Source organism: Pleurodeles waltl, chromosome 3_1, assembly GCF_031143425.1.
Source record: "Pleurodeles waltl isolate 20211129_DDA chromosome 3_1, aPleWal1.hap1.20221129, whole genome shotgun sequence".
Classification (NCBI taxonomy): domain Eukaryota; kingdom Metazoa; phylum Chordata; class Amphibia; order Caudata; family Salamandridae; genus Pleurodeles; species Pleurodeles waltl.
Genome location: NC_090440.1, coordinates 1141886507 through 1141899219, shown reverse-complemented (window position 1 = coordinate 1141899219; position 12713 = coordinate 1141886507). Strand labels below are relative to the sequence as shown.

Here is a 12713-nt window from a genome sequence, read left to right as displayed (position 1 = left end):
TACGTCACTCTAATGCAGTGCTTAATTTGTAAATAAAAACGTGCCGTGCCCGAAGCCCTCCTCTTAAACACGCAGCTGCTGCAATTAAATGTGTGAACACGGGATACTAAGGTGGTGTAATCCTGAAGCCACCTCGAGCTTCTTCGATCCATATAAAGCCACTCCCTGCCCGTCAGCTCACTCTTGCAGCTTTCTACTTTCTCCCTTTGTGACGCTTTTTCGTTTTTCCCTTCTTCCATCTTTCCAATATGTGCCTTTTGCTCGCAGCAAATGCTTAAGACTGAAGAATAAGCCCCAGCCCTCAAAAATAAGTGCCGGTGCTCAGCACCAGAAACAACAAGCACAAATTAAGCACTGCTCTAATGTTGAAAATATCATGACGCAATAGTTATCCATTCCTCTGATGGTATGTGCTGTTGGTGGTTTGACCATTCTTATTTACGGTCATCATTAGGACTGAAAAAGCACTAGAATTGTGATTGCTGCTCAAGAAACAAATACACATTGGTTCAGTCAATGCAGTAACCCAACAGCAAATAAAGGTAACATATATACGTGGCTGAATCAGAGGTACCTGTAATCATTCAAGGAGGTCTGAAAATCAAAATGAAAAGGGAGAAACATCACCAATTTATTCGGACTATAGCATAACTGTTGTTTGTCCCTGACACCACACTACAGTGTTTTTCTAAACAACATTTATGTGTCCCTTTCTGGAAAAGACAGCTTCAAGAGCATACGTCTGCCTGTAAGGAAATTACAAAGCCAAGTGGGTGCTGGATATTGTGCAGAATGGGTTCAGAAAGTAGGGTTTGTGTTCTTTTTGTCCTGATTACAATGAAGGACACAAATCCTGTTGTCTTGGACTGGCTTGTTCAGAAGACTCATTCGCTGTTGGAGAAAAGTACAATACAGCCTGTTCCCAAAAATCAATGGAACAATGGTGTATATTTACATTATTTCCTCTTGAAAACGTTAAGCAATAGGAATTCCGTTTTATTCTGGGTCTGAAATAGACACACAAAAGGGCGAAAGACAGAATTTTAGGATGTCTACTCATCATCGACTCTTACATCATTTGCATCACAGTGATTAACGCATTTTTAGATCCTCAGGATTACTAAAGTTAACTGCCTGGCTGCTATGGGCAATCTCCCTGATGATTGCATGGCGTCATCTTGAGGTAGGCAGCCTTCATTCAGTGCAAGAAGTTCTGCTTAAGCATGCGTTCAGTAGAGGCGGTTCAGCTTATTGTGTGTCAACTCAGATCTGTGAAGTCAGGAGGAGCTGCTACCACCTTATCCTGTTCATCTGGGAAAACTGGGTTTGCTGTTAACTTCCACGAGACTACATTTGACTACTGTCACTGCTTGTTATACATCTCCTTCCTAGGCATATTTCTTCACTATTCCAATGGCTGAAGTATTCTTAAAAAGTCTTAAAAAGTGTTTCCTCTAGTTATAAGACTGTGTCCTCCCTGGAAATTTGATGCCTTATGTAAGGTGATACTTTGAACAAGTCCACAAGGCTGGTTTATTTCACTTGTCTTGTAAGGTTACTGTTTTAATGGTTATACCATCAGCCTGAAGGCCACAGATAGTGATAACCATACAGAGTCTACAGTTGTATCCATATTTACTTATCCTTCTTTTCCTTTTAAAGTTGTGTTTGATTTTCACATTAATCACAGTATTCATTTAACAACTCAAATTGTACTTCTGCGAATGGTTGGCACATCCTTTGTCTCAGAATGCTGTTAAATTATTATATAGAAAAGAACAAAGAGATTGGTAAGGGCAAGTAGCCCTTGTTGAATTATGGAGCTATTCAACTAGCCTCCTCTACATAACCATAACGAGATGGACAGTTTATTGTCTTGTTTCCTATTATAAGAAAGCTGATGGCCACCTACCTGATAGGGATGGGGCCCAGTCTTTAGCAGAAAGAGTGAAACAGCTACTTTGATGAGAATTGTTTCTATTCCTGATATTTGTAAGGCTTATGTTTGGACGTCAGCTCCTACCTTTGCTAAATATTATTGTTTGGAATCATACACCAGGGCAGGTGCGTTGGTTGGCCAGGATTTGCTTCATAATCTGTTTGATTAGGAGTTCCAACAGTGGCTGTGTGATAGAAAAAGGCTTCTGCAGGGTCATCCCCAAGCTTTTTACCTTCTTCCTCCTATTTGGACTGGACTCCTTTTTGTTAGCCTTAGAATTCTTTGCACTTTACTATTGCCAACCTGTGCTAAAGTTCTTGTTCTCTACGCTTAAAACATAGTAATATTGGCACATCCCTAATTGGCTATTATAATTTACTTACACGTCCCCAGTAAAGTGCTCTACATGTGGCCAGAGCTTGTCAATTAAATGCTACTAGTTTGCCTGCAGCACTGATTGATTAATTCACTTAAGTAGCCCTGTAACCATGTCTCAGACCTGCCATTGTAGAGCCTGTATGTACAGTTTTGAACTGCCATGTCGACCTAACCCTGTTGCCAGGCCCAAACCTTCATTTTTAATACCAATCTGCTTCCTCACCTGGGCTGTGCCAGCTGTGAGTCTACCCTACCAAATGGTGCCACCCCAGTTCTGGACCCTTGGAAGTGGGTCTGAGGTGTTTGCCTGCCGAATAGAAGCATCCTCTCTGCTGACTGATGCATCCCAGAGCAGATCCAATGTATCGCTGCTGCTGCGTGGATTGGATCCATCGCAACAGACTCGTATTGCCGCCACAGTCGGCATCTGGGTTTCGACACATTGCCTTCGGAACCACCACTATGTAACTCTTTTCCTGGTGCAGTCGCCTTGCATCTCCCATCAATGGCAGCTTCATCACTGGTGGCGAAATTCCGCATCACAGCTTCACCACTTATCGGAACCAATGCATAGTCTTGACTATACAATGCATCCTCAACACCGGCCTTCACATCGCAATCCCTGTAGGCAGGATCCTAGAGGTTTACGCAACAGAACCTCACAACACAGCCTTGCTGCATCTCGGAACTGACGCATCGTATCGGCAAAGCGATGCATCTTCGACGTGGATCAAAACAACTCTCCGCAACCAGGATTTAAGGTACTTTGGTTCAGCTGGCCTAATATGGTCCCAGTATCTGGCCTGCACTCCATCGCAGTCAGCCTGAACTTTTGACTTTGTCCCAGTCTGACACAACCAGATATTACCAATAGCACTTCTTTCTTTTGTTAAAACTTTGAAATTTAATATCGCCAGTTCCCCATATTGGATTTTTGTTGTTCTGGTCTTGTATTTTTTTTAATTTAGATCTATTGTCCTAACTTGGTGTGAAATGTTTGTGTGTGGTGTTATTACTGTTCTACTATTTCAAGTGTTGCACAAATACTTTTCACATTTGCCTCTAAGTTAAGCTTGACTGCTCTGTGCTATTAGAGGGTGAGCACATGCTAACTTAGGGTTTGTTTGTGCCCTACTCAGGGTAGGATTGTGGTTTGTGCTTGACCAAGGCCTACACCCCAGTCACTCAACAACTCAATTCCTAACACTGTGTTCATACTCTTGAGGTTGGATTAGCTGGCTAGTATAATGCTTTCTGTGATATCAGAGGAAAGCCTGCAATGAAAAAAAGAAGCCACTTGTAATTGTTTTTCTTTATTATGGGTAATCTCTCTGAATTCTGAAAATCACCACCTGTCTCTCTAACTTTGGAGCCATAATTAAATCGTCAAATCAGTTATTCCTTATCATTCTTTTTGGTCAAAAAATCGAATTGCTGAGCATGGTGGGATGAGGCAGTTTTCCAAACTTCTTAAGTAGCTGGGTGACTTCACAAGTTTTATAAAGTTAGTTGTTACTGTCATTTAATTTCTTATTTTTAGTTTCGTCAAAAAGATTGGCTGTTTAGTGGTGTTTTCAATCAAATGTTTATTTTAGCTGTTCGATTGGATAGACTGGATGTTAAAAGTAAATGTTAGAATGTCTGGTATGTTTTTTGTTGGCTTGGTTACACTTGTGCAAAGATAAACTACCATTTTATGAATTTAGAGAGAACACCCATAGAATTACAAGTAACTTACTTTCCATTTCTTTACTCTGGAAACCAAATTCTTCTTAAATCTGCAACCAACAGCGCATATCCACACTCCACACCAAAATCAATACCACACAAGTGAAGGATGTGAAGAAAGCCAGCACTGCAGGATGTCCCTTGCAGTTTTCTAGGAACATTTCAGAACTGTATTTTTCTCAATGACTCAGATATGGTGCCTTAGAATTACATCTAGATTTACTCCATGAATTAAAATGGATTTCAAATGTAGGGATGCTAGAGTGACGTAGACTGAAGAATAAGAAATTACTGGCCGTAGTAAACCATGTACTCTTGGTCCTGAATAAATTAACAAAGCGCTTGAAGGACGGAGTGTGCAGGAGTTACTGTGGTGAGTAGCATTTTCTATTTCTTTATGTTTTACACCATGCTGAAACCTGAAGCCAATGGTAGATTTCAAACAAACGAACAGAAGCACCAAAGAAATGAATAAACATTTGATTGAGTGGGGTTCTTTATTGAACCACGAATGAGCTTTCGAGAAATCGAATTGTATGTTACTGCAGGGGCTGAGGGGTCCAATGTAAGGCCACTGCTCATTTGGGAATGCTGCGACAGCGACCCCAAGGTTTTTCTATAAAGTAAGTGCAAGGAGACATTATTTTCCGCCGCCCTCCAATCCTTAAGACAGAGTTGGAAAATCTCGCTGTGTAGAGAGGAGGACGTTCGACGTCAAATGCAGCTTTTTAACTGTTTTTAGAGCTGCCTCTTCAGAAATTCCATGTATTGTTCCTTAAATCATATCAAACCGAGCTAACAGCTTTTGATGACAAGATCATTTCTAACCTTGAGGAAACTGAAGAGGACCATGTGCTAGGTTTCATATACACATTTCACTGTACATTTCGTGCGTATTATCTCTGATTAATTAATATAGATTTTGTCTGCACTTTGCTTGAACTATATTCATTTTTGTCGATTGGGTCCTCTTTCCCCATTAACCTCACTGCCACCACCTTTTCTCACTCCTCCTATATATTCGCTCACGTTGTTTTTTAATCGCTACTTCTGTCCCCTTGGGTGTGGCTTTATTTTGAGGCAGCGACATGCTGCACTTATTTTGCAAGTGTTCTGTGGTCCATAAATATTATCCACGATCAGTCTTGTGGTTTACAAAGGCTTTAAGACATTTTTTCCACCATAACAGACACATAGAGATCGACTCACAAAAAGCTCCTGTGAATACAGGTAATATTGCAGGAGTACGCTTTCCAGCTGTCTGAGACGATGTAGGTCAATAGAAAGAGACAGGGACAGCTAGATTGATAGGTATAGTTTCTGAAACTGATAGAGATCGAGAGAGAAATAGAGACAGATACAGGTATATAGCTAGAGAGAGAGAGAGACGGATAGAGACAGCCAGATGCAGACAAGAATAGAGACTGATAAAGAAAAAGAGAGCTATATACCGTTAGGTACTTAGGGAGGTGCACACAGAAACAGAAGGAAATGGATAGAGACAGGGACAATTAAAAACAGTGGCAGATGTTTACAGACATTAAGCGAAGGAGACAGGTAGATAGATATTAGTTCACATTTTATAATCTCGATTTTGTGCCGTAATCGGGATCACTAGAGCCTTCTGAATGAATGAACCAAGTGAAGGATAATGTAGGACAGAACATGTTCTACCCTTAGCAAGGAAAGGCCTCTACAAATAAAATCATATTAAATAAAGAGACTAATGCTACAAATGTTATCACTGTATGAATAAAGCATTGAAAGGCAGTCGGATATGTATATAAAATTACCAAACGGTAGTAAGGAAATAAAAAATGTACTCTATTCTAGAGACTTGCGGGTTGGTTTAAGGTAGATTGGTTGACACATTCAGAGTGGATGGTGCTCCAGGCACCCATATTCTGGGTCGCCAGGGCATTATATGCTCGAATTATAATTTGTTTTTAGTGATGCGTTTTCTGTTGACCTTCCAGGGCATTCCTTAAAACTGCAGAGGACGTCGGACTGTGGGTAATTTTGCGTCCTGGACCTTACATCTGTGCTGAGTGGGACCTTGGAGGTTTACCCAGGTAAGATGGCATTTGCATTATCAGCAGTACCCCCCCCCCCATACCCCACTCCCACAGTATCCCAGTGGATCGTTTTACTGCACCAACAAAACGTTTAGTTCTGGGCTCAAGTCTGGCCTTGCCAAGCCCCTTTCAGATTCAGTCTCTGAAACCTTTCAATCCCAGTATTCCTTCTTGTTTCATTCTGTGACCTGAAGTGTTGTTTCAACCTCCACACCATCAACAATTGTTTTTAGCCCATTCACTTACAGCTTAATGGTGTTATGGTACTACCTCGACCTACCACCATATGGACACCAATACTTCAGCAGCCTTACTTAGACATATCAGTCTACTATCTTAGTGTCAGTTTATCAATACCACTTCATCGTCTAAGTAGTTACATCGACTTTGTTTCCCTCCCTCCCAGTACACTTACAGTATCTCTCATCCTCAACCTCACCCCTCAGTATTTGATTCATTGTAATGGTGCCCAAGAGGTGTTATGTATAAGTGATGTAGTCACAAGACCACCTTAAATATTCTCTTACAGTTTCAGTCCTCAGTTCTCATGTGAATTGTATTTTGACTCCAAATTGTATGATGCGTTTACAGATGGCATGTGGCCTTGTAGTCGGAGGCAGGCTGTGCCTTTTGAGGGGAGGGTTAAACTGCTCCTAGGTATACCTAGGGCTTTAGAATCATTAATAATAGGCATTTCAGTCACATATCTCTTCTCATTTGAGGCTTCCTAAGCGAAATGGCTGTATCGAGATTTGGATGCCTTACCTGCAATGCCTAGCGCAGAGGCTGAATAAAGCCAAAAGCTTTTGAGGGTGACTTCTGTCTCGCTGAGAGATGCAATAGCACAGCTGTTTGGGGCACATCCTTTCTCTTCCATGTGGTTGTTTTGTATGAGATTGATCACCATTTGCAAAGGGACTGGCGAACTAACAAATGGTAAGTGTGCTGTCTTGGGATATTCTTAGTGTTGTAGAAGCCCTGGCTCAACATTTTCATCACATTTGTGTTCTCTGTTCTGACATTGAACCCTCCACAGTCTTATCTCTGGTGTTTCGTCTTGTATGACGTTGGCACACTGGTTCCACCCCGGCTTATAGTTACCTGGGATTCTGTCTGGCCTTGACTGGAAGAGTCTTCCTTAGTTACAGAGTCTCTGGAGCAGAGATTCTGCCAAGTCCCAGGTGCATGTCTTTCGTTAATTACCATCTGCGATGACACAGACGTAATTACATTAAAGATTCCTGTCTCCCTACTAATGTACACTTTTGCATGCTTAACCAAAGGAGTCCAAATAACAGATTAAAAAAATATACATTTCACACATTTTTCTACCTATATTTATTTCTTGTAAAATGTGCCCCACTAGCGACATGGAAAGTTTACTACCATAATATTGAGTTTCTAATATCGACCTAAAAGAATATCGACCGCAGATTGCTGACTTCTACTATGTCATCAAGGCACAACTCCACACCTTCTTACCTTGAGGTAAGTAGATGTAGAGTGAAGATTAGTAAGGGTCCACTTACCTGTGGATACTTCTTACATTGACAATATAGAAGTAGTTGAAACTCTCTAATCGCTAACCTTGTGGTCGATAAATTTGCCCTTGAAATTCTGACTTGCAACCGAATGGGAATCGCAGAGTCACCGTTTAATTTATTTCAATGATTGCAAAGGCATGGCATTGGCAAACATCACCTGCAAATCCATTGTGCAAGGCAGCAGCATGTTGCTGTATCACAGCTTCTCGCCCACACCCCCCACTTCACCTTCCAACAGTGCTGCATAGTTCCTGTAAGCTCCCTATGTAGAAGCACCCACTAGAACTGTTCCGTAAAGTTTGGCACTGTTACAAAGCTTACAAGAAAAAAGAAGCACATTTTAAACATGTAGAAGTCTAAAGCCATACCAATGGGTGGGTGGGACTGGATTCTAGACTTGACTGTGTAAGCAAACTATAATAAGGTTACGCGGTATAAACTGAAACAGTTGAATAAATATGTTAACAAAAGGCTCACTTTAAACCAATGAGATAGATGATTTGGAGTTTGTTGTTAATATTCGTCGATGTTTTTGGAGATGTCATGTTGTTAGCTTTTGCTATATGATTATATTGTTTTACCCAAGAAGTACAGTTATATTGACAAATTTAAAATAAAAATGAGAAAGGTCTTGTGAAAACATTCATAAAATGGACATTAATCTAGATTGCCACTCTCATCCGTTTTAATGTTTGCTGGTGACACATCATCTAAACAGTTTCTTTACTGTTCGTTCCCATTGACCATATGTCGTGGCAGTGAAGAAGTAATTGCCACGCTGTCACTAGATAGATCAGGCTACCCCTTTGCTATTGGTCACATAGGAGTGTGGTTAATGTCAGGAAGATGGCTCAGCGAGTTAGTTATTCGCAGCTGTTATCTTTATGCCATCTGTAAGTCATTAGCTTGGCCAGCTCAGTATTTCGCTGTATTGAGGTCAGTAACTTGAGTATTGTTGATTTGCTTAAGAAAATACTGTTTATGTAGAGCTGTATGAAACATCACAAAAGTCAGGTATACAAAATTATGTAAAAAAATATATTATTATTACTTAGAATATGTGCAGAATTTAGCTGAATCTGATAGCTTCTTAGCATTATGATAAATAGGACTCAGCCAGTCAGTCAAAATAACTTTATTCGGTCTGAATTAGACCATGAAGGTGCAGAAATAACAACATTACATTCATCAAGTATTAAAAACGGAATACATCAATAGTTATACAAATCTAGGTACCAGCTGAACAGAGGTAAAAAAACAAAGCAATTGTAATGTGCAAATTGGCAAATAGTGTGAACCATTCCAGATATTTCACGACCGAAGCAGTATATATTTAAATAGAACCCTTGTGAGCATAGAACTCATTGTGTTTAGTGTAAACGTTATTGTGAGAAAATATTATGATAAAACAATATAAAAATTCAAAATCAAAAACAGCAATTTTATTGTGCAAATTGGCAAATGCCTCCCTAATATATTACGGCTAAGCCAATATATACTTAATTAAAACCCTTAAAAATACAATCTTGAAAGAATCAAATCACGATAGAATACATTCCAACTTCATCAACATAGGCATTTTATAATAAAACGATCTCGAGATTCAGGTCCCGGTACTGTATGCCTTCAGTAACTTTATGGCAGACCTAATAAAACTCACAGCAGCATGACAAATTTTCGGTGAGGTTGCAGATTGCAAATATTTCAGACTATATTTATATGATGTAAAATGCATACGTTTAAACATGGGGCGAATAAAAGGAGGCCGGAACACCGAATACAATTTACAGAAAAGCATAAAATGCAACATGGATTTAACTGAGACATTATCACATGGGCAGCGAGTTATAATTGCTCCTGCCACTGGAAAGGCTACCAAATGATGAATTAAATTCAGCCTCAACCTTGTCATATTGAACCTATGCTGCGGGTTAGTTAACCATAACAGGTATTCACCCCAGAGATATTATCGAGCTGCATAAAATTCATCACGGAAACCATGTTAAGGGCTCTTACGATGCGCCCTTCCTCGCTATAGACAAATACAGCTTTTTAACTCCTTCTTTAATCTGGGGGCAAATCTCATCAAGGCAATCAAAAAGTGCATTCAGGCCAAGATCTTAAAAGTTGCTTTTTATATATGCCCGCCATGGAATGGCATGCCAGTAGTCCAGCTTTAAGCAATCTGCTAAAACTAGGCAAGAAAATACAGCCTTTGGAGTGCCCCAAATTGTTATCCATAAGAACATGGGGACATACCCACAAACTCCTCAATATAATCTTCTCCTGATTCAAGGTGGAGAATAAAACTTGCTGTACTTTGAGGTAATGCTATCAAGCAGCATAGGAAATTGTTCTCAACAGCTTGCAGTCGCCCTGGGGAAGTACAGCCCCACACACCAGCAGCATACACCCCAAGTGAGAGGTATTTACTTCTTTACAGCTGAATCAATACTGTAATGTGTTTACCGGTTAGCAAATCTGAATAGAGCATCAGATACTGCCCACAATTTAAGTGCTTGTTGGGAAATCAGCCTCTTCCAAGACCCACATGCATCAAACAAGATGCCCAGATAACAAAAGAAAGGTACTTTCATTAATTGGGTGCCTCCTATTTGAAAGGCCTTGTTGTTGTATCTTTTGGACCACAGGTCAGTATAAATGATTTTTGAAAGTTGACCTTACGCTTTAATTTAGACATAAAGTCATAGAACTCATTCAACAAGTTTTGTAGGCCGTTGGCGGTTAATGCCAAAAGAATGCCATCATCAGCCTAGAGGAGAACCAGGACTGCTTGTGCACCAAGACGTGGAATGTCCAAACTGTATGATTGTAGGTAAGTACCTAAGGAATTATTGTACAATAAGAATAAGAAAGGTGCGAGAATACAACCCTGTCTCACACCTCTAGATACCCTGATTGGTTTCGAACATTCGCCGGAAAGTGTAAATTCCACCTTAGTGGCTGTATCTGTATGCAAACTTTGCACCAGACCCACTAATGTATGATCAATATCTGTCAGGTCCATTAGGTCCCATAAAATTGCCCAGTCCACTAGGTCAAAAGCACAGGAAAGGTCCATAAATGCCATGTGAAGGGCAACTCTCCTGGCTTTGACATACTTCCCCCAAATGAGAGTTAGATTTAGAGCATGCTCTACTGTCCCTAGACTAGATCTAAAGCCATAGTGTAGAATTTATCTAGAATTACCCAACCAAGAATCTTCACTGTGGAATCTATTAAGGAGATCGGGAGGTAGCAGATAGGCAAGTTCCAATCTCCTTTTTTAAAAATAGGGACAATAACAGCGTCTTTCCATGAGCCCTTCAGATTGCCTTTAACAGCCGCCCTTAGGACATTAGTCAATAGGGGGCCACAAAGATCAATATTATGTTTGTACAGATCAATTAGTACACCATCTGGGCCTGGGGCCTTCCCATTAGCTGCACTCTGGGTTGCATTGACTACACAAGCATGGTTAATGAGGTCAGCTAACCATTCCTCCGCAATTAAAATAGACAAGAAAACTGTAACTTCCTGTTGAGTAAATAAAACTTCCCTGGGATTAAAAATTGCAGAAAAACGATTAATTCAGTCCTGACTGCTGATGTGACACTCAATTCCGGAGGTGAAATCAGTAGTAAAGGATAGACGGTTAACAATCTCCCAAAAGAGTTTACCATCTGTTGACTTAGCCGCTTTGTTTAAATCCTTCCATGCCTTGATCCTCACATCACACATGCTTTTTAATAAGGCTTGATTATAGGCTCTGCTGGAGCTGATTATAACCTCTGTTTTATGTGTCATGTGAGCAGTAGCCTTTTTAAGCACTTTAAGCGCCATGGTACACTCAAGATCAAACCAGGGTTTTGTTGGGCGTTCACTTGACTGTTTTTTGCAAATTAATTGGCTCGCTACCTCGCCACTAATATTGCTAAAGATCTGGAGAATATATTTCGGGGACCTATCTAGTGAAAGACAACAGAAAAAATCAGTCACCATATTTTTAATAAATGGGACGCAATGAAAAGTCCCTTTCCTCTAAATATTCTGTGGAAGGACATAAAAAAAGCACAACTCTTGCCTTAGATATTTAGTGAGCCCCAGAGTAAAGGTTTTGGTCCTGACGTCGTGAGCTTCTAATATTAGTTTGAGGCACCGCTTGGTATTCTACTTGTTGGCTATTTCTTTGTTATCATCATCACCATTGGATATTGCAACAGAAAGGCTCTGATCTAATTTATGTTGCGGTTATTGCTATGTTAGCAGCGCTTACATGATGCAAAATTAGGTATGATACTGCCTGTTTCTAACTATCTGTTATTTTGCAAACAGATTTCTATAAACGTATAGAATTATAGATGGGTAATTATCAGTAACGGTGCTGTTTTCAACCAGTGGATTCCAAGTTACCAGGACCACGGCACACGTCCTAAAAAAGAAGTAAGGGGCGGGGGGCTAACCAAATTAGGCAGTATGCAAGTCACATCATGGCGCGTGGCATTGCAGCGCATGACGTCACAGCATATGACATCAAACGTGGCATCCCAGGAAGTGACCTCACAGGAAGTGACATCACAAGAAGTGACATCAGGTATTACAACCACACATATATTTTTAGCAGCTCTATTATGAGTACCGGTACATTTAAAAAAAATATATTTTTTACTATAGGAACATTTCTCTTCATAGAACAAATATAGGAGGTGCATAGATGTAAACGCTTACAGACTTATCAAGGTAAGCAGAGAAGAGCAGTACCAGAGGATGAATTTCCTTATAGGGTTATCAGAAGTACATGTAAGAATTAATTTACAAAAGGACTGAGGCAAAATGTGTGACACTTATCCTAGTAGGCTAATATCTCCATTCACTGGTGCATGGGATCGGAAAGCCAGTTCTTCTCGCCTTCCCTCAGAACCAAATGGCCCACATATACAAATAAAGAAAACATTATCCCAGCACCACTTCCTAATTTGTTATTTAAACAATATCCCCCCAAAAATAATCTTTATCCAGAGCACGTTTTCACTTTAGCCACATCAAGAA

The 12713-nt window shown here is 40.2% G+C and overlaps 1 protein-coding gene across 2 annotated transcripts in view; it reads left to right on the top strand.

Moving 5' to 3' along the window:
• The window catches only part of GLB1L2 (galactosidase beta 1 like 2), a 746782-nt gene that overhangs the window by 194391 nt on the left and 539678 nt on the right, over window positions 1-12713 (top strand). For both annotated transcript variants that reach the window (XM_069224446.1, XM_069224447.1), the window contains exon 4: window positions 6022-6117. In XM_069224446.1, coding sequence (XP_069080547.1) covers window positions 6022-6117 — 96 coding nt within the window. The remainder of the gene's footprint in view (window positions 1-6021; window positions 6118-12713) is intronic.